Source organism: Procambarus clarkii, chromosome 1 (assembly GCF_040958095.1).
Source record: "Procambarus clarkii isolate CNS0578487 chromosome 1, FALCON_Pclarkii_2.0, whole genome shotgun sequence".
NCBI classification, from domain to species: domain Eukaryota; kingdom Metazoa; phylum Arthropoda; class Malacostraca; order Decapoda; family Cambaridae; genus Procambarus; species Procambarus clarkii.
Window position 1 is genome coordinate 5642768 of NC_091150.1, and position 22387 is coordinate 5665154.

At 50.6% G+C, this 22387-nt stretch overlaps 1 protein-coding gene across 1 annotated transcript in view; it reads left to right on the forward strand.

Annotated features, from left to right (window-relative positions):
• The window catches only part of LOC123750801 (tripartite motif-containing protein 59-like), a 178388-nt gene that overhangs the window by 77658 nt on the left and 78343 nt on the right, over positions 1 to 22387 (forward strand). Inside the window, exon 2 of the mRNA XM_069333025.1 lies at positions 17734 to 17809. Within this exon, the coding sequence (XP_069189126.1) occupies positions 17804 to 17809 (6 nt within the window). The 5' untranslated portion in view covers positions 17734 to 17803. The remainder of the gene's footprint in view (positions 1 to 17733; positions 17810 to 22387) is intronic.

The following is a 22387-nucleotide window of genomic DNA, read 5'->3' on the forward strand; positions in this document are numbered from 1 at the left end:
CCATACCAGTTTAGTGGTTCGCTATGGTGAACACAAATGTAGATACTTATATATAACGTGTGTATAGTGTGAGATAACAGCGAGAGGAGTAGGTTGGGAGCCGCCATTTTGGTGAGGGAGGAGCGTCGTCTGCACGACTTGGCATGTTGTTTACTGATGGCCACTATGGTCTTTGGGCACCATACCAGCTTATTTGTACAGGTATGGTGAATAAAACAGGTAGATACTTATATACAATGTGTGTATATAGCGTAATAACACCACAAACAATATTGTTGGAGGAGAAATATTAGTGCGTCTGGCCTTGAGGGCGGCCGCCGATCAGCTGACTGTGTGAGTAGCTACGTCTTTGTGCCTTTACTCACCATACAAGCTTAGATGTACAGTTATGGTGAACAAAACATGTCAATACGTATATATAACGTCTGTGTATAGTTAATAAATGAAAAAACAGCATTGTGGGAGGAGAAAGAGGGTGAGTGAGGTTGTGTTGAGGGAGGAAGTGGCAGCGAGTGGCTGGCTGGTGTTTGGTGGATCGATGATTCGGCTCCATTCGGACTGCTCTCCGGTGGTTCATTGCCTGAACCGCGGGGGTTCGATGCGGTCCTTGTCTCTTTGGGGTTGGTCGCTTCAGGTGACTCGTCTGCTGAGTTCTCGGGGTTTGGCTCTCCTGGCGGTTCACGTACGGGGCGTGTCCAACGTCTTGGCCGACGCCCTGTCTCGCTTCGTTCCCCTCTCCACGGAGTGGACGGTCGACGACGAGTCCTTCCGTTGACTTTGCCAGACGTTCGGGCGCCCCGAAGTGGACCTCTTCGCGTCGGCGTGGTCGCGGCGTCTTCCCGTTTATGCGGCGCCCTTCCCCGATTGCGAGGCCGTCGGGGTCGATGCCTTTCGGCTAGACTGGTCGAGGTGGGGGTTCCTGTACCTCTTTCCCCCGGTTCGGCTGTTGCTCCAGGTCCTGACTCGCTTAGAGACTTACCGGGGGAGAGTTGTCCTTCTGGCCCCTTGGTGGCCAGCCCAGCCTTGGTTTCAGGCGCTGGTTGCTCGGTGTCCGAACCCAAGGGTTTTCCCGCGGCTCCGCCTCTTTCAGCAGATCGGGCCGGTACGTCACATAGCTGGTTCGATCTTCTCCTCGAGTCTTCGCGTATGGTTTTTTTGACTCGAGTCTATCATCATCTCTATGGTGATCAGGTGGCCTCCTTGTTGGTGTCCCACCTGAGGGCTTCTTCTCGGCGGCAGTATGAAGTTTCCTGGCGGTCCTTCCGTTTCTTTTTGCGTCTTCGTCGTGTTAGCTCCTTGTCTGTTCGGGTGGTCTTGTCCTTCCTCTCGTGGTTGTTTCAGGACCGTCATCTTATGCCTAACACTGTCGCTTCGTATCGTGCGGCGCTGGCGGAGCTGCTTCAGCTTGCTTTCGGTATCGATGTTACGTCTGCGCCGTTTCGCAAGCTGTCTCGTGCATTGTTTCACCTCCGGCCTGCTCATGCGTCGCCTGAGCCGTCCTGGTCTTTGGACAGAGTGCTCGCTTTCCTTTCATCTCCTCGTTTCGTTGTGGCCCCTTCGGTCCAGGATTGTTTTTCCAAGGCACTTTTCTTGTTGGCTTTGGCCTCTGGGGGTCGGGTAGGGGAGCTTCATGCTCTCCTCCGGCGCAGGGGTTTCTGCTCTTTTGGTCGTGGTGATTGTTTTGTTCGTTTGCAGCCGTCTCCTTCTTTTCTGGCGAAGAATGAGACTGCTGTGTTCCGGAGGGGTCCATGGGCGGTTGATGCTTGGTTGGTCAGGCCGGGGGTGCATCATGTTTTGTGTCCGGTTGCGGCGCTTCGCCGTTATTTGCGCGCCACAGCTTCTGTGTCCGGGGACGCGCTGTGGGTTGATCCGGTTTCCCTTCTTCCCTGTTCGCGGGTTCGGGTCTCTCAGGTCGTCCGCAGGGTTATTAGGTCCAGCCAGCCTGCGGTCTATCCCCGTGCCCATTACGTTCGTAAGTTCGCGGCTCTTGCTGCCGTCTTTGGGAATATGTCTTGGTCTGATATTCGGGCGCGGGGATTTTGGCGGTCGAACAGGGTCCTGGCTGCTCGTTACCTTGTGAATGTCCCTGGGCCTCGTCGGGCCTGTGTTGCTTTGGGTCGGCGGTTGCAGCCAGTTGTCTCGGCTTCGAGTTGAGGGGTGAGCGACGACCGCCTCCCGGGTAAGTCCCTCTTTTTATTGTCTGTGGGTAGTTAGCTCCGGGGAGCCGACGAGGCTCCCCCCAGAAAACCAGCGTTGAATGTAATGAAACGCCATTTTCTGGGTGAGTCCCGGAGGCTCCCTGGCATCCCTCCCTCCCTCCGGTCGGCGGTTTTTCGCGTTTTTGACATCCAGCCTCAAGAACTGAGGTGTGGGTAGCCGGCGCGGGGGGTCTGGGGCTCCCCCTTCCCCCTCCCGGGGAGGGGGGAGCTGCGCAGACAGCAGCGCGGCAGTGTATGACGCACACTAGTTTGCTTGTTTTCGGTTGGGGAGTTCTATCCACTAGTTCGGTTTTTGGTAGCAATTTTAACCAGAATAGGGGTTTGTTTTGGGGCGCTTACCTTTCTGGGTGCCTGTTCCGGTCGATGGCAGACATAGAATGCTTCCAACTACACGGGGGCTTCTATAGGCCATTGCTCCCCTTGCCTCTCTGAGGGGGCCCGGTTCTGGCCGTGGTCCCCGGTAGGCCTAAGAACTCCATACACATGACTGATGCCAAAGTCTGACATTAGCATATCAGTCTGGGATAGCTCCGGGGAGCCTCCGGGACTCGCCCAGAAAATGGCGTTGCATTACATTCAACGCTGGTTTTTTTATGTAAATATAATACTGCACATGTAATTATAAATGTTTTGTTGTACTGTTTTAATGTTTACTTTACCTTATGAAGAGTCGTTGCTGACTTGAGGGAAACGATGGGGGGGTGGGAAGGAGGAGAGGGGTTATGGTGTGGAAGGAGAATCCACCTGAGTTAGGCGGGCTCTCTCTTCTTGGGAATTTCACCCCACTGGGACCGTGTTGTGGTTCACTATGACTGGCTCTTCTTTTCTCTACTTCTGCAAAGAACGTATCTATTGACAATTGCTTTTTTCTTTGTTTTAGGATGTTCCTAAAATGAGACAGCAAATTGTCACACTTTCGCGCTTGCGGTAAACAAAAAAAATTTGCCCCAAGTGCGCTGGGTGTTTCGGGCGATCGAGAGGCAACACTGAAAAGTGTTGCCTCTCTTTTCACTGTCCTGACCTTAATTTTCGATGTTCGTATTTCATTTTTGTTCCAATGTGTTCGCAATAGAATGTTCTAGAAGAACATATGTATAAAATGTCACACAAGGATGCGTTAGACCGGCACCAAATAAAAAACAAAGTTGATTACACTTGTCATGTCAACAATACAATAGTCTTACCACGAAGATACAATACAATGCCGTTCTCCCAAATAGGCTATGTGACTATTAGAGAAAACAGAAATTTCTTGCCAAACATGTTTATACTATCCTTAAGTCGATCGGATAAGAATTGGATTTTATAAATATTTGTTCAAATGACGCTTGAGCGCGGCGTTTGGGTGCATTCAAGAGAAAAAAATATGTCACGCTCAAGTGACATATACCTGCGAAAGTGTTAAATTAATTAAACATGTTCACACACCGGGTTGTCACTGCTATATCAGAGCAGCTTTTCCAAGAATGCGTTCACCTTTTCAAACATTTCCAACACTTCCCTGATCTCAGTGGAAGAGGCAGCATCCTCCCTTACCTCCTCATTTCCTTACTAATGGTGTAAATTATTGATGAGGACCTGCCATACTCCCTTGTGAGATCAGTCACACAGACACCACACTCATGCTTTGCTATAATTTCCTTCTTGAAATCCACAGTAATTGTGTCTTTCTTCCTCTTGACAACACTATCTTTAGCAAGCAGCTTCTTTGGCGACATCGTGGGTTACAAATTGTAGTCACAAAACTACTAAAAATCCAAAGAAAAGCGCAAATAAATCCAGATGGATGCTTGTCGTGTGCGATACATCAACAACACTGGCGTCGGAGGCGTCCGAGAATTTGCGAGAACCCACGAGACGCTAGGAAGCACCATGTGGTTTTGCTCGTTAATAGAGGCGAAGCTCGTCAATAGAGACAAATTTGCTGCGAGTGGCTTGCTCTTTACTGGAAATGCTCATTAATCGAGGTTCCACTGTACTTGTATATAACGTGTATATACAGTGTAATAACAGCAAAAGGAGTGTGAGGGAGAAGTCATTTTTGTGATGGGTGTAGCAACATCTGCATGATTTGTCATGTTGGTAGGGGTGGCCACTATGCTCTTTGGGCATTATACCAGCTTAGTTGAAGAGTCATGGCGAACAAAACATGTAGATACTTATATATAACGTCTGTATATAGGGTAATAACACCACAAACAGTATTGTTGGGGGTGAAATTTTAGTGCGTCTGACCTTGAATGTGTGAGGGAGGCAGCCGCCAGCTGACTGTGTGTAGCGATGTCTCTTAGTGCCTGAACTAACTATATCAACTTAGTTGCACAATTGTGGTGAATAAAACATGCAGATACTCATATATAACGTCTGTATATAGTGAATAAAAGCAAAAACAGTATTGTGGGAGGAGAATGTGGGTGAGTCAGGTGAGTTGAGGGAGGGAGGAAGTACCAGCCAGTGGCGGGCTGCCACTGGCTGCCACTGCCACTGAGCATGCCAACTTAGTGGTTCGTTATGGTGAACACGAATGTAGATACTTATATATAACGTCTGTATATAGTGAATAAAAGCAAAAACAGTATGGTGGGAGGAGAATGTGGGCGAGTGAGGTGTTAAGGGAGCGAGTGGCTGTCTGGTGTGTGGCAGTCACTCCTCGTTGCATTTTGACTCATAATAGCAACTTAGTGGTTCGTTATGGTGAACAAAATATGCAGATACTTATATATAACCTGTGTATATAGTGTAACAACCAACAAAGTATTTGTTCACTGCTTGATGAACATAATAAGTGAATCAACAATATGCAACAATATGTACAGTGATGATTCACTCATTTTATTATATAAATATATCACACTACACACTATTGAATAATATTACAGTGAAAAAACTACTTAAATTCAATCAGAGACATTGAAATAATTAGGTAATTATCTCTTTGTGGCAACTCCTGCCTGACAGCTGGCGAGCAACAGTCCGTCTGGGACGCACGCTGAGTTAGCGCCCGTTTTCTGGGGGGAGCCCCGTCGGCTCCCCGGAGCTATCCCAGGCTGATATGCTAATGTCAGACTTTGGCATCAGTCATGTGTATGGAGTTCTTAGGCCTTCCGGGGACCACAGCCAGAACCGGGCCCCCTCAGAGAGGCAAGGGGAGCAATGGCCTATAGAAGCCCCCGTGTGATTGGAAGCATTCTATGTCTGCCATTGACCGGGACAGGCACCCAGAAAGGTAAGCGCCCCAAAACAAACCCCTATTCTGGTTAAAATTGCTACCAAAAACCGAACTAGTGGATAGAACTCCCCAACCGAAAACAAGCAAACTAGTGTGACGTCACACACCTCCGCGCCGCTGTCTGCGCAGCTCCCCCCTCCCCGGGAGGGGGAAGGGGGAGCCCCAGACCCCCTGCGCTGGCTACCCACACCTCAGTTCTTGAGGCTGATGCTATAGGCAATGGTCGTGTGCTCTGGCTCCGGTGTCGCTACTGCACTGTGCTTTGCGTGTGGTGTTGGTTTTGTGGGTGCGAGAGCCAGGAGTTATCTTCAGTACTCGGGCTGCATGCGCCTAGGGCTGCCTTCCCTAGGTGCCCTGTAAGTACTGCCCTTGGGGTTTGGGGCCACCTTCCACAGGCTTCTCAGGGTCTGCCTCTGCTGGTCCGTTTTACCTTTCGGTTTTTCGGCCGCTTGTTGGGCTCTTGGGTGTTCTGTTCTCCCTTGTTACTGGCGGGTAAGAGGCAGTTTGCACTGGTAGGGGCGCAGGGTGCGGCTCAGCTTGTATTTCCCGACATCACGGCCGGCTCTGTTCCTTGGGGTTCGCTGTCCTCTTGCGGGGTTTTGTTTTTCTTTTTGTTTTTGCCTGGTGAGGGGTTCTGTCATTTTATTCAGTTTGTTTTTGCCCTTCCACTGTTCTCCTCGGTGGCGCCCCCTGCTAGGTCCTCGTGAGTGTACACGTCCCTGGAGTTCAGCTTTAGAAGTTTGCTTGGTAGTTTTGGGTGCTGGTTTGCAGCACTCTGCCTGGGACTACCTGAGCGCGAGTCCTCTTAAAGTAAACGCTCAGGACCCTGGGAATCCCCTAGGGGGCGCGTTGGTCCGATGGATGTGACCCCGGAGTCCCCACTCGCTGTGTGCGAGTTTGAGGGTTGCTCGGTTCCCTTGTCTCAGGGTGACCCTCATTGTTTTTGCCTCTGCCACGCTGCCTGTTGGGTCGGTGATACTTTCGACCCTGAGTCCTGTGAGTGTTGCTGCTTGCTTGCGACTCAATTTACCCAATCCTCTGATGATTCTATTCGGGTACAGGCGGCGCGTGCGTTGCAGTCTAGGTTTCATCTGTTGCAACGCGCTCGGTTGGTTGCTCACCCGGATGCCCCGGGGCTGCCCCGCTTTGCTTTTCGAGACCCGGACTTGGGGGTGGAGGTCGCTTCGATCCTGGTTCAGTCCGCACCTCCTCGTCCTTCCCCTTCTGTTCGTTCTGGTCCCCCCCCCCCTGCTTCCGACCCCGAAGCGTCTGAGGGTTTCGGGGTCGGAGCAGGGGTTACTTGATCTCGAGACTCGGGCAGCTTCGGGGGGTGCTCCTTCCGGGGGGGCGGCAGAGGCATTCGAGTCTTATCTCCCGGCCGAAGCTTCAGGGTCTGACCAGTGGGCCCCCCTTCCTCCAGCTTTTCCGGCTGCTCCTTCCTTGTCTTGTGAGGTCGGGGCTTGGGGAGAGAACTCGGCCTCGGGTCCTGTGGTGAAGGACCTTGAGGCTGGGGAGGGGCTGACTTGGGGGCCTTGGGCCCCGCTGGACCCCGCCTGGGTTTTTCTTCCCTCTGAGCGGGGCTTAATGTTACAAGGAGTGGGGTTTTCTTTTCCCCCCTCTGCGTACAAGTTGGATTTGGTGTCGGCCCCTCCCCGGGTTTGGTTCCATGTTCCCCCGGGTACGTCGGTTCCGTCCTTCTGGAGGTTTTCGGCTTATCGCATCCAACCTGGTGTGGTGCGAGCGGCCTTTGCAGCTTACTTCCTGCGTGACCCGGATTATGCCTCGGATATGGATCCGTCCACGTTCAGGTTTGGGACTTCGTTCCCTTTCTGGCTCCGTTACGAGGTTCCGGAGTCGTCCTGGCTAGCAGACTGCCCCTTGTTTGGTCTGGATTCCTGGCATTCCTTCTGTCGTTCCCGCACGCTGGAGTGGCGGGAAGCTTCCACGGTGCTTCAGGTTTTCCTGGGGGGTGAACTTGAGTACCTGAATGAGTGTTTGTTTGCCCTTGCCCTTCCCCGCGATGTGGGCGTTATTCAGCTCCATGTGCAGGTTCCCTCCCTTTCGGTGGCGCTCGTTGCGGAGGACTTGCGTGCCCGGGGCTTTTTGACTTCGGCCTTGGGGTTCTTTTCCCTCCTGGAGCTGTCTTCGGATTGGCTCGTGGAGGATGTGGGACGCTTGGGTCCGTCCCGGGGTCCGGCACATTGTCCTCGGCTGCCTTGTTGAAGCTGTTCACGCCGATTTTGCGGGATGCGGTTTCCCTGTTTTATGCTTCCCGTCTCGCGTGTCGGCAGGCGGTGCTGGGTTCCTCTGTGGAATCTGCTTGGGCTCTGGCTCTTAGGCGTTCTTCACCTTTTTGTCCTCTTTTGTTTGAGGAGTCAGCCGTGGCGCAGTTTATTCAGGCTGCGTCGGCGGCTTGTCGTCCGATGTCGGACTTGTTGGTTTTCCGGGGGTCCCGGGGTGGGTCTTCCCGGAAAGGTCGTGCCAGGGCTCGGGGTTCCTCTCGTCGTGGTAGGCCTCTGGTGCCAGGTTCGGGGTTGGCTCCTCCTGCGGACCCTCCCTCGTCTGGTCGGCGCGGTGTTCGCGCTGTGCGAGGTTCTGGGTCTCGTAAGGGTCGCCGGCCCTTTCGCGGTTTGCCCCCTTGACGGGGCGATGGGGGGGCAGCTTGCACTGTTCGCCCGCGCCTGGTCCCACGATTCGTGGGCCTTTCGGGTCGTGTCTCGCGGCCTGCGGTGGCGTTGGGTGGCCCCTCCCCCCTTTGGGGGGTCGGGGCTGGCAGGGCAGGTTTCTTCCCCTGCGCTCTGTCGAGTCGTCTTGGAGTGGGTACGCTTGGGCGTTGTCGAAACGACGTCGTCCCTCAGATGGATTTCCTGTCTGTTTCTGGTTCCGAAACGGGACTGCGCGGACTTGCGGTTCATTCTGGACTTGTCCCGTCTGAACCCCTGGGTTCATTGCCCCTCCTTTCGGATGACTACGCTGTCTCAGGTTCGGCTCCTCTTGGAGCCGGGAGCTTGGATGGTGTCCCTGGATCTCCGGGACGCTTATTGGTATGTCCCGATTCATCCGCGGTTCAGGGACTGGGTCGGTTTTGTTGTGGGGCATCTGAGTTACCGCTTTCGTTGTCTCCCGTTCGGTTTGAACCTGGCACCTCGCGTGTTCACGCGCCTTACACGGGTTGTGGTGGCTCGTTTGCGTCTCCTAGGTGTTCGGGTGTTGGCCTACCTTGACGACTGGCTGGTTTGGGCTCCCAGCCAGTCAGCTTGCTTGCTAGCCAGGGATTTGGGTCTTTCCCAGTTCGGCGAGTTCGGGTTCTTGGTGAACTGGAGGAAGTCCCATCTGGTTCCCTCTCAGGTTCGGACTTGGCTGGGTCTCGTTTGGGACTCTCGAACTGCCTCCTTGTCTCTCCCTCTGGAGTCTCTCCTGCGGCTGCGGTCCCGCCTTCGTCTGTTTCTGGAGGGCCCTCGGGTCACCAGGCGGTTGCTCGAGGGGCTGTGTGGGAGCCTGAACTTCGCGATGGTGGTCTACCCGCTGGGTCGGGTTTGGCTTCGACGGCTGTTCTGGTTCCTTCGGGGTTCCCACTTCCGCCTCTCTCGCGATCGCAGAGTTCGACCCCCGGGGGCCTTGCGTCGGTTGCTGCGTCACCAGCTTCCTCTTCGGGTTTTTCGGGGTTCAGTGCCTTGGCGTCTACCCGAGCCCTCGCTCGATGTGTACACGGATGCGTCGTCTCTCGGCTGGGGTTTTGTGACCAGTGCTCACCAGGCCGGCCAGGGGCGTTGGGATCCGTCCTTCCATCGAGCTCACAGCACGGTGCGGGAGTTCACGGCAGTGTGGTTTGCTGTTGGGAGGATTCGGGTGGCCCGCGGATCGACGATTCGGCTCCATTCGGACGGCTCTCCGGTGGTTCATTGCCTGAACCGTGGGGGTTCGATGCGGTCCTTGTCTCTTTGGGGTTGGTCGCTTCGGGTGACTCGTCTGCTGAGTTCTCGGGGTTTGGCTCTCCTGGCGGTTCACGTACGGCGCGTGTCCAACGTCTTGGCCGACGCTCTGTCTCGCTTCGTTCCCCCTCTCCACGGAGTGGATGGTCGACGACGAGTCATTCCGTTGGCTTTGCCAGACGTTCGGGCGCCCCGAAGTGGACCTCTTTGCGTCGGCGTGGTCGAGGCGTCTTCTCGTTTATGCGGCGCCCTTCCCCGATCACGAGGCCGTCGGGGTCGATGCCTTTCGGCTAGACTGGTCGAGGTGGGGGTTCCTGTACCTCTTTCACCCGGTTCGGCTGTTGCTCCAGGTCCTGACTCGCTTAGAGACTTACCAGGGGAGAGTTGTCCTTCTGGCTCCTTGGTGGCCGGCCCAGCCTTGGTTTCAGGGGCTGGTTGCTCGGTGTCCGAAACCGAGGGTTTTCCCGCAGCTCCGCCTCTTTCAGCAGATCGGGCCAGTCCGTCACGTGGCTGGTTCGATCTTCTCCTTGAGTCTTCGCGTATGATTTTTTTGACTTGAGTCTATCATCATCTCTATGGTGATCAGGTGGCCTCCTTGTTGGTGTCCCACCTGAGGGCTTCTTCTCGGCGGCAGTATGAAGTTTCCTGGCGGTCCTTCCGTTTCTTTTTGCATCTTCGTCGTGTTAGGTCCTTGTCTGTTCGGGTGGTCTTGTCCTTCCTCTCGTGGTTGTTTCAGGACCGTCATCTTATGCCTAACACTGTCGCTTCGTATCGTGTGGCGCTGCCGGAGCCGCTTCAGCTTGCTTTCGGTATCGATGTTACGTCTGCGCCATTTCGCAAGCTGTCTCGTGCATTGTTTCACCTCCGGCCTGCTCATGCGTCGCCTGAGAGGTCCTGGTCCTTGGACAGAGTGCTCGATTTCCTTTCGTCTCCTCGTTTCGTTGTGGCCCCTTCGGTCCAGGATTGTTTTTCCAAGGCACTTTTCTTGTTGGCTTTGGCCTCTGGGGGTCGGGTAGGGGAGCTTCATGCTCTCCTCCGGCGCAGGGGTTTCTGCTCTTTTGGTCGTGGTGATTGTTTTGTTCGTTTGCAGCCGTCTCCTTCTTTTCTGGCGAAGAATGAGACTGCTGCGTTCCGGAGGGGTCCATGGGTGGTTGATGCTTGGTTGGTCAGGCCGGGGGTGCATCATGTTTTGTGTCCGGTTGCGGCGCTTCGCCGTTATTTGCGCGCCACAGCTTCTGTGTCCGGGGACGCGCTGTGGGTTGATCCGGTTTCCCTTCTTCCCTGTTCGTGGGTTCGGGTCTCTCAGGTTGTCCGCAGGGTTATTAGGTCCAGCCAGCCTGCGGTCTATCCCCGTGCCCATGACGTTCGTAAGTTCGCGGCTCTTGCTGCCGTCTTTGGGAATATGTCTTGGTCTGATATTCAGGCGCGGGGATTTTGGCGGTCGAACAGGGTCCTGGCTGCTCGTTCCCTTGTGAATGTCCCTGGGCCTCGTCGGGCCTGTGTTGCTTTGGGTCGGCGGTTGCAGCCAGTTGTCTCGGCTTCGAGTTGAGCAGTGAGCGACGACCGCCTCCCGGGTAAGTCCCTCTTTTTATTGTCTGTGGGTAGTTAGCTCCGGTGAGCCGACGGGGCTCCCCCCAGAAAACCAGCGTTGAATGTAATGAAACGCCATTTTCTGGGTAAGTCCCTGGGGCTCCCCGGCATCCCTCCCTCCCCTCTGGTCGGCTGTTTTTCGCGCTTTTGACATCCAGCCTCAAGAACTGAGGTCTGGGTAGCCGGCGCGGGGGGTCTGGGGCTCCCCCTTTCCCCTCCCGGGGAGGGGGGAGCTGCTCAGACAGCAGCGCGGTGGTGTGTGACGTCACACTAGTTTGCTTGTTTTCGGTTGGGGAGTTCTATCCACTAGTTCGGTTTTTGGTAGCAATTTTAACCAGAGTAGGGGTTTGTTTTGGGGCGCTTACCTTTCTGGGTGCCTGTCCCGGTCGATGGCAGACATAGAATGCTTCCAACCACACGGGGGCTTCTATAGGCCATTGCTCCCCTTGCCTCTCTGAGGGGGCCCGGTTCTGGCCGTGGTCCCCGGTAGGCCTAAGAACTCCATACACAAGACTGATGCCAAAGTCTGACATTAGCATATCAGCCTGGGATAGCTCCGGGGAGCCTCCGGGACTCTCCCAGAAAATAGCGTTTCATTACATTCAACGCTGGTTTTTTGCCAGACTTCCCCACCCTATAGAGGGCAATATATGCCACTTACGATTTTTTTATTATTTTTCCCTTGATCAGAGAACACAAATTAACAGGTTTAGAAGAAAAAACATATATATTTTTTTTTGTGGTATGCGCCTGTGGGTGACAAATGCTAAATAGCCCGGAGCCACACAATGGTTAAGCTGTGCATGGCATACATAACCGACAGGACCTGATGGCAAATTTCAATTTCTTGAATTTGCTCTAATACTTTCCAATTTTTTGTGCATACTAGCAAATCCTGCAACTTTGTCTATATGATCACAAACGTAACTTGAAAAATAAGAAAATTAAAAATAATGATAAAATTGAATATTGAAAACCTCAGATTTTGAAATCATTTGTAAAAATATAAACTATCACCAATTGTTCATTTGGTGTTATTATGCTCTCAGAATAGTATATGATCTTCATTTTCATAGATTTAGAATATATGTTTTCAGTTTAGTTTACTGTAAAAAAAATTGTCAATGTGGCATTTGAATTTTGTGCCAAATTTAGAAAAAAATTGATATCTCCAAACGTTTTGGGTTTGTGAAAAATCCATTTTAATAGGATTGTGGAACAGACAGCTGTGCACATTATTTGTAAAAATGGTGAGAATCAGTCAGAAACTGGATTTTTTGAAGCTGACTCAAAGTTGAAACTCTAGTTTTAGAGATAATTGAAGTTGAAGTTATCAACAATAAGGTAGTTCTAATTCATTAATTTACTTCTATGTTTTAATAAATGTTGTTTGGCATTCGTATTCGAATATGTGAAAGTTGTAGGTCAATATGTGTTGGAATGATGTCAAGAAAAAATACTCCCCCCCCCCCCCAACAAAAAATATATATATATAATATAGTGATAATTATAATGATTTAGAGGATAAAAATGTATACTTTATAAAAGTGATAAAGCCCTAATCTGGTCCCTAATCATCAGAACCGCCTAAAGAGATATAGAAAATATAATTTGAAATCTGTGAAAAACTCAGTAAAAAAAAATTCAAGTCCCAAGTTCTGCCAGTCATGACTGATTTATTTGATGATGAATTTCATTCTATCTTGACATAGTTAGGGATGAGTATGTACTCTCCAGGATGTAGAGGTTATAACAAAATCAGATAATAAACAAAGGAGAAAAAAAATACCCCCTCCTCTCAAAGGGGGGGGAGGTATTTTGCCTGCCCTGCCTGCCTGCCCTCCAGCTGTCTATGTCTGGTACCTGACAGCTGGGTGGTCAGCGCTTCGGATTCGTAGTCCTGAGGTTCTGTGTTCGATCCCCGGTGGAGGCGGAGACAAATGGGCAAAATGTTTCTTTCACCCTGATGCCCATGTTATCTAGCAGTAAATAGGTACCTGGGAGTTAGACACCTGCTACGGGCTGCTTCCTGGGGGTGTGTAACAAAAAGGAGGCCTGGTCGAGGACCGGGCCGTGGGGACGCTAAGCCCCAAAATCATCTCAAGATAACCCTTCACCCCCCCCCCCCAAAAAAAAAAAAAAATTGGACATTTGTGAAAGTAACAGATACTAACATTAGGCAATGCATTTTTATGATATATATAACAAAATAGAGCATGATAATATACTCATTATTATTGGTATTATTATGTATTACTCAGCAATGCTATAAAGGCACCAGCTGCATATTCTCTTTGTGGACACTTCTTGCTGCTATTCTTCTTCTTTGTACATTGGACAAGTGCTTGCATCTCTTTATTAGTGCATTATCCCTCAGTTCCAGTTAATAAGAGCTGTTCTCCTTATCAACAAAATGTTCTCCTTTTTAACCAAAAATTTTCTAAAATTCATTTCTGAAAATATTGGGATAAAACTTTCATGACTCTTAAGCCAAGAAGTTGGAGGTTTGTTTAACATTTAATATTAATTTTCACATATAGTAATTCAAATATTTTTTTTGCCCAGCCCCAGCTTTTACAGCCCAGGCTATAGCAGCTTAAGGGTTAATGCTCATGGTTTGTATTATGTAGGCTAGTTAGAGAGGGAGGGGGAGGCAGCTGAGAACCAACCCATATTCCCCTTCCCCCATTCCTGCCCACCCTCCTCACTCCTGCTCACCCTCCTCACTCCTGCCTACCCTCCTTACTCCTGGCTACCCTTCTTACTCCTGGCTACCCTCTTTACTCTTGGCTACCCTCCTTACTTCTGCCTACCCTCCATACTTCTGCCTACCCTCCTTACTCCTGCCTACCCCTCCTTAATCCTGCCTACCCTCCTTACTCCTGCCTACTCTCCTTACTCCTGCCTACCCTCCTTACTCCTGCCAACCCTCCTTGCTCCTACCTACCCTCCTTACTCCTGCCTACCCTCCTTACTCCTGCCCACCCTCCTTGCTCCTGCCCACCCTCCTTACTCCTGCCTACCCTCCTTACTCCTGCCCACCCTTATTGCTCCTACCTACCCTCCTTACTCTTGCCCACCCTCCTTGCTCCTACCTACCCTCCTTGCTCCTGCCCACCCTCCTTACTCCTGCCCACCCTCCTTACTCCTGCCCACCCTCCTTACTCCTGCCCACCCTCCTTACTACTGCCCACCCTCCTTACTACTGCCCACCCTCCTTACTCCTGCCCACCCTCTTTACTCCTGCCCACCCTCATTACTCCTGCTTATCCTTCTTAATCCTGCCCACCCTCCTTACTCCAGCCTACCCTCCTTACTCCTACCCACCCTCCTTACTCCTGCCCTCCCTACTTATTCCTGCCTACCCACCTTACTCCTGCCCTCCATCCTTACTCCTGCCCACCCTCTTTACTCCTGCCCACCCTCCTTACTCCTGCCCACCCTCATTGCTCCTGCCTACCATCCTTACTCCTGCCCACCCTCCTTACTCCTGCCTACCCTCCATACTTCTGCCTACCCTCCTTACTCCTGCCCACCCCTCCTTAATCCTGCCTACCCTCCTTACTCCTGCCTACCCTCCTTACTACTGCCCACCCTCTTTACTCCTGCCCACCCTCTTTACTCCTGCCCACCCTCCTTACTCCTGCCCACCCTCCTTACTCCTGCCCACCCTCCTTAATCCTGCCCACCCTCCTTGCTCCTACCTACCCTCCTTGCTCCTGCCCACCCTCCTTACTCCTGCCCACCCTCCTTACTACTGCCCACCCTCCTTACTACTGCCCACCCTCCTTACTACTGCCCACCCTCCTTACTCCTGCCCACCCTCTTTACTCCTGCCCACCCTCATTACTCCTGCCCACCCTCATTACTCCTGCCCACCCTCCTTAATCCTGCCCACCCTCCTTACTCCTGACACCCTCCTTACTCCTACCCACCCTCCTTACTCCTGCCCTCCCTACTTATTCCTGCCTACCCACCTTACTCCTGCCCACCCTCCTTACTCCTGACCTCCATCCTTACTCCTGCCCACTCTCTATACTCCTGCCCACCCTCCTTACTCCTACCCACCCTCCTTACTCCTGCCCACCCTCCTTACTCCGGCCCACCCTCCTTACTCCTGCCCATCCTCCTTACTCCTGCCCACCCTCCTTACTCCTACCCATCCTCCTTACTCCTGCCATCCCTCCTTACTCCTGCCCACCTTCCTTATTCCTGCCCCACCCTTTTTACTACTGCTTTCTCTCTTTACTCTGGCCTACCCTCCTTACTCCTGCCCATCCTCCTTATTCCTGCCCACCCTCCTTACTCCTGCCCACCCTCCTTACTCCTGCCCACCCTCCTTACTCCTGCCCACCCTCCTTACTCCTGCCCATCCTCCTTAATCCTGCCCTCCCTCCTTACTCCTGCCCTCCCTCCTTACTCCTGCCCACCCTCCTTACTCCTGCCCACCCTCCTTACTCCTTCCCACCCTCCTTACTCCTGCCCACCATCTTTACTCCTGCCCACCCTCCTTACTCCTGCCTGTCATCTTTACTCCTGCCCACCCTCCTTACTCCTGCCCACCCTCCTTACTCCTGCCCACCCTCCTTACTCCTGCTCACCCTCCTTACTCCTGCCCACCCTCCTTACTCCTGCCCACCCTCCTTACTCCTGCCCACCCTCCTTACTCCTGCCCACCCTCCTTACTCCTGCCCACCCTCCTTACTCCTGCCCATCCTCCTTAATCCTGCCCTCCCTCCTTACTCCTGCCCTCCCTCCTTACTCCTGCCCACCCTCCTTACTCCTGCCCACCCTCCTTACTCCTTCCCACCCTCCTTACTCCTGCCCACCCTCCTTATTCCTGCCCACCCTCCTTACTCCTGCCCTCCCTACTTATTCCTGCCCACCCTCCTTACTCCTTCCCACCCTCCTTACTCCTTCCCACCCTCCTTACTCCTGCCCACCCTCCTTATTCCTGCCCACCCTCCTTACTCCTGCCCTCCCTACTTATTCCTGCCCACCCTCCTTACTCCTGCTCACCCTCCTTACTCCTGCCCACCCTGCTTACTCCTGCCCACCCTCCTTACTCCTGCCCACCCTCCTTACTCCTGCCCATCCTCCTTATTCCTGCCCACCCTCCTTACTCCTGCCCACCCTCCTTACTCCTGCCCACCCTCCTTACTCCTGCCCACCCTCCTTACTCCTGCCCACCCTCCTTACTCCTGCCCACCCTCCTTACTCCTGCCCACCCTCCTTACTCCTGCTCACCCTCCTTATTCCTGCCCACCCTCCTTATTCCTGCCCACCCTCCTTACTCCTGCCCTCCCTACTTATTCCTGCCCACCCTCCTTACTCCTGCTCACCCTCCTTACTCCTGCCCACCCTTCTTAATCCTTCCCTACCCTCCTTACTCCTGCCCACCATCTTTACTCCTGCCCATCCTCCTTACTCCTGCCCACCATCTTTACTCCTGCCCACCCTCCTTACTCCTGCCCACCCTCCTTACTCCTGCCCACCCTCCTTACTCCTGCCCACCCTCCTTACTCCTGCCCACCCTCCTTATTCCTGCCCACCCTCCTTACTCCTGCCCTCCCTACTTATTCCTGCCCACCCTCCTTACTCCTGCCCACCCTCCTTACTCCTGCCCACCCTCCTTACTCCTTCCCACCCTCCTTACTCCTGCCCACCCTCCTTACTCCTGCCCACCCTCCTTACTCGTGCCCTCCCTACTTATTCCTGCCCACCCTCCTTACTCCTGCCCACCCTCTTTACTCCTGCCCACCCTCCTTACTCCTACCCACCCTCCTTACTCCTACCCACCCTCCTTACTCCTGCCCACCCTCCTTACTCCTGCCCACCCTCCTTACTCCTGCCCATCCTCCTTACTCCTGCCCACCCTCCTTACTCCTGCCCACCCTCCCAACTGCTGCCCACCCTCCTTACTCCTGCCCACCCTCCTTACTCCTGCCCACCCTCCTTACTCCTACCCACCCTCCTTACTCCTGCCCACCTTCCTTACTCCTGCCCACCCTCCTTACTCCTACCCACCCTCCTTACTCCTGCCCATCCTCCTTACTCCTGCCCTCCATCCTTACTCCTGCCCACCCTCTTTACTCCTGCCCACCCTCCTTACTCCTACCCACCCTCCTTACTCCTACCCACCCTCCTTACTCCTGCCCACCCTCCTTACTCCTGCCCACCCTCCTTACTCCTGCCCATCCTCCTTACTCCTGCCCACCCTCCTTACTCCTGCCCATCCTCCTTACTCCTGCCCTCCCTCCTTACTCCTGCCCACCCTCCTTATTCCTGCCCACCCTCCTTACTCCTGTCCAGCCTCCTTACTCCTGCCCACCCTCCTCACTCCTGCCCACCATCTTTACTCCTGCCCACCCTCCTTACTCATGCCCACCCTCCTTACTCCTGCCTACCCCCCTTACTCTTGCCTACCCCCCCTACTCCTGCCTACCCCCCCTTACTTTTGCCCACCCTCCGTACTCCTGCCCACCCTCCTTACTCTTGCCCACCCTCTTTACTCTTGCCCTCCCTCTTTACTCTTGCCCTCCCTCTTTACTCTTGCCCACCCTCCTTACTCCTGTCCACCCTCCTTACTCCTGGCTACTATCCTTACTCCTGCCCACCATCCTTACTCCTGCCCACCCTCCTTACTTTTGCTCAAAGCACAATATTTAAAAGAAAATATTTATTTTTTTAAACATTTACCATGTTTTGGTGGGAAAAATTTAGTCATAGAAACCTTTAATTGTTTTTTATTTTGCCTTAATAGGTAATACCGTACTGATTCCAGTCTCTTCTCGGCTACCAAGGACGATAGCAAACATAACTTCTACCCGTTAATGATGGTAAGGATAATTTTATTCCTACTGTATTACAAGTGTGTGTGTGTTTATCATGTTGATGTCAGTAACCAGTGATGGTGAGTGTATTTATTATGTTGTTATTAAGTAGTGATGGTGAGTGTATTAATCTTGGTGTTGTCATTTACCAGTGATGGCGAGTGTAACAATCATATTGTCATTACCCAGTGATGGTGAGAGTATTAATCATATTGGCATTACCCAGTGATGTTGAGTGTATTAATCTTGGTGTTATTAACCACTTAACTGCGCTCACCGAGTATTCTCAGTCGGTGGGAAACTGCGCCAACCAAAAAAACACCTTTTGATTTTTCGGTGCCAATTCTAAATGTGTACGAGGTTGGTTGTGTACGAAATGGACTTTTAGGCCCTCCAGTGAAAGGCTACTTGGAAAATCTTGGAAAAAATTCCCAGAATGCCCTAGGGCTGCTGGCTGGGTTAGTACTGAATGAGCAACCATGGGTGGCGCAGCGCCTCTGGCTCCCAAACACCTGTCCGACGCGGTGTTGAAAGATAACGCTCTGTTGCTGAAATTCAAACCTTATGGTTTGAAGAACATAAGGGTCATAATATTGGTGAAGCCAGGCGCAATAAGGACCTAACTCAAAGGTCGGATGCAAGTGATACAGCACCTATGAGGACGATACAGCGAGTGTATCCAGTTGTAGCTCTGAGCGTCACCCTTGCAATCCTATGCTATCTCCAATTTATTTAGATGATACATAAATGAATCATTTTCTGCATTCAGTGATGATGCATCTGATACAAGTAGCATAGATGAACAGTGTTAGCGGCTTGCATGGTGGCGTTTTCTGTAGATATTTTCAAGAATACCTGAATCGCTTCCTGACTGATGGACACTCTTTGAGGCAAGCTGAATCTCTTCCTGTGTGGGACCATACACAGCGATCTTTTCAAGACTACCTTACAAATTGATCTTTTCCTATATTCTTTTTAATACTATCTTATGCTTTACAAGCTTATCTTGAGATGATTTCGGAGCTTTTTAGTGTCCCCGCGGCCCGGTCCTCGACCAGGCCTCCACCCCCAGGAAGCAGCCCGTGACAGCTGACTAACACCCAGGTACCTATTTTACTGCTAGGTAACAGGGGCATAGGGTGAAAGAAACTCTGCCTATTGTTTCTCGCCGGCGCCTGGGATCGAACCCAGGACCACAGGATCACAAGTCCAGCATGCTGTCCGCTCGGCTGACCGGCTCCCCTTTGTAGGTTGTATGTAGCTTGGCTACATACAACCTACAAGCACTAAAACCAAGGGTGTACGTGAGTGCGTTATTTGCAAGCACACAGAATGAAGAAAGAGGAAGCGAAAATTTATCTGTACCTGGTGCACTGAGAGTGAAGTCATGCTGTGTACCATGGACTACTTCGTTGATTATTACTCACTTCCGAAGTACTGAGTAATTACCTAAGTGTAATTACCTAAGTGTAGTTACAGGATGAGAGCTACGCTCGTGGTGTCCCGTCTTCCCAGCACTCTTTGTCATATAACGCTTTGAAACTACTGACGGTCTTGGCCTCCACCACCTTCTCACTTAACTTGTTCCAACCGTCTACCACTCTATTTGCGAAGGTGAATTTTCTTATATTTCTTCGGCATCTGTGTTTAGCTAGTTTAAATCTATGACCTCTTGTTCTTGAAGTTCCAGGTCTCAGGAAGTCTTCCCTGTCGATTTTATCAATTCCTGTTACTATTTTGTACGTAGTGATCATATCACCTCTTTTTCTTCTGTCTTCTAGTTTGGCATATTTAATGCTTCTAACCTCTCCTCGTAGCTCTTGCCCTTCAGTTCTGGGAGCCACTTAGTAGCATGTCTTTGCACCTTTTCCAGTTTGTTGATGTGCTTCTTAAGATATGGGCACCACACAACAGCTGCATATTCTAGCTTTGGCCTAACAAAAGTCATGAACAATTTCTTTAGTATATCGCCATCCATGTATTTAAATGCAATTCTGAAGTTAGAAAGCATTGCATAGGCTCCTTGCACAATATTCTTTATGTGGTCCTCAGGTGATAGTTTTCTATCTAGAACCACTCCTAGATCTCTTTCTTTATCAGAATTCTTTAAAGATTTCTCACATAATATATAGGTTGTGTGGGGTCTATGTTCTCCTATTCCACATTCCATAACATGACATTTATTAACATTAAATTCCATTTGCCAAGTGGTGCTCCATATACTTATTTTGTCCAGGTCTTCTTGGAGGGCATGACAATCATCTAAATTTCTTATCCTTCCTATTATCTTAGCATCATCAGCAAACATGTTCATATAATTCTGTATACCAACTGGTAGATCATTTATGTACACAATAAACATCACTGGTGCAAGAACTGAACCCTGTGGTACTCCACTTGTGACATTTCTCCATTCCGATACATTGCCTCTGATTACTGCCCTCATTTTTCTATCAGTCAGAAAATTTTTCATCCATGATAGAAGCTTACCTGTCACCCCTCCAATATTTTCCAGTTTCCAGAACAACCTCTTATGTGGAACTCTGTCGAAAGCCTTTTTTAGGTCCAGATAGATGCAGTCAACCCAGCCATCTCTTTCCTGTAATATCTCTGTGGCTCGATCATAGAAACTGAGTAAATTCAATACACAGGATCTTCCAGATCGAAAACCATACTGTCTGTCTGATATTATATCATTTCTCTCCAGGTGTTCTACCCATTTAGTTTTGATTAGCTTTTCCAATACTTTCACTATTACACTTGTCAATGATACAGGTCTATAATTGAGGGCGTCTTCCCTGCTGCCACTTTTGTAGATTGGAACTATGTTAGCCTGTTTCCACACGTCTGCTACGATTCCTGTACACAGGGATGCCTGAAAGATCAGGTGAAGTGGAATGCTGAGCTCAGATGCACATTCTCTCAGAACCCATGGTGAAACGCCATCTGGGCCAGCTGCTTTGTTCCTCCCGAGCTCCTTTAGCATATTTTCCTCTTCATCTCTAGACACCTCTATCCGCTCTATGTTGTTCTCTGGAATTCTTATTGTGTCTGGTTCTCTGAAGATTTCATTTTGTACAAACACACTTTGGAACTTTTCATTTAATGTTTCACACATTTCCTTTTCATTTTCCGTGAATCTGTTTCCCATTTCCAACCTCTGGATATTATCCTTTACCTGCAATTTGTTGTTTATGAATTTGTAGAATAGGCCCGGTTCTGTTTTACATTTATCTGCTATCCCTTTTTCAAAATTTCTTTCTGCCTCTCTCCTTACTGCTGTATAATTGTTTCTCGCATCTTTGTATCGCTGGTATGTTTGGGGGTTTGGCCTCTTCCTATACTGATTCCATTTTTGTGTCTTTTGGTCTCTTGCCCTCTCACAATTTCTGTCGAACCAATCCTGTTTTCTGGTCCTGCATCTCTGTTTTGGTATGAATGTTTGTGTGCCTTCCTCGTATAGTTTTAAAAATTTGGCATACATTTCATTTACTTCCCTGCCTAGCAACAATTCTGTCCAATTACACTCATTAAAAAAATTTCGAAGTTCCCCATAGTTGCCTCTCTTTAAATCGAGTTTATCAGCTGTTTCAATGTCCCCATTTTCTTCTAGATGATATCTTAAAGCATATTTAATGTCTAACAGGACGTGATCACTCTTTCCCAAGGGAGGAAGGTACTGGATGTCAAAAATCTCTTCTTCTTTCCTGGTGAATACTAGATCCAGTACTGACGGTATATCTCCTTCCCTCATTCTTGTGGCTTGCTTTATGTGTTGATACAAGAATGTCTCCAGAATGAGGTTCACAAATCTGCATGTCCAAAAGTCCTCCGTTCTTGCTTCATAGGCCTCCCAGTCTATTGCTCTAAAGTTGAAGTCCCCCAGTATCAACAGTCGTGATTTATCTTTATCTGCTTGTACAATAATATCTCTCATGACCATTATGAGGCCCTCTCGTTTGTCATCCAGTTCTTCCTTTGTCCACGTGTTGCTTGCTGGTGGGCTGTAGGTATTTACAATTATCAGGTTATCATCCTGATTCCAGACCTGCAATGCCATTATGTCAATATCTCGAGGGTTTTCAAATATTAACTCTTTTACCTTCAGGTGTTTTTTCACCAGTACAGCCACTCCTCCTCCCTTCCTAGTTTTCCTGTCACGTCTCCAAACTGAGTAGCCTCTTGGGAATATGACTTCATTTATTATATTTCCTTCAAGTTTCGTTTCTGATAATGCAACAATATCTGGGACCCTAAGCTGGATTATATCTTGCAACTCCAAAGTTTTTGACCTCACTCCATCTATGTTGGTATATACAATTTTCAGGAACATGTTCCCTTTTCCTTTGCTCTTTACTCCCCCTTCCACTACTGATCTTGTTGCTTTGTTTTTATGTACCATTTCACAAGCTTTCCAGTCCCTGTCACTTTGTAAAAAAAAGAATTTCTGTCTTCTTCATTTCTATCCCCATTTAGACGTTTTGCCTCAATTAAGTTCATTTTCAGCTTTTCTCTGTCTTCCTTGGAGAGGTCTTGTCTTATTGACCAAGATTTGCCAACCTCATCACTCTGCAGTTTCCTGGC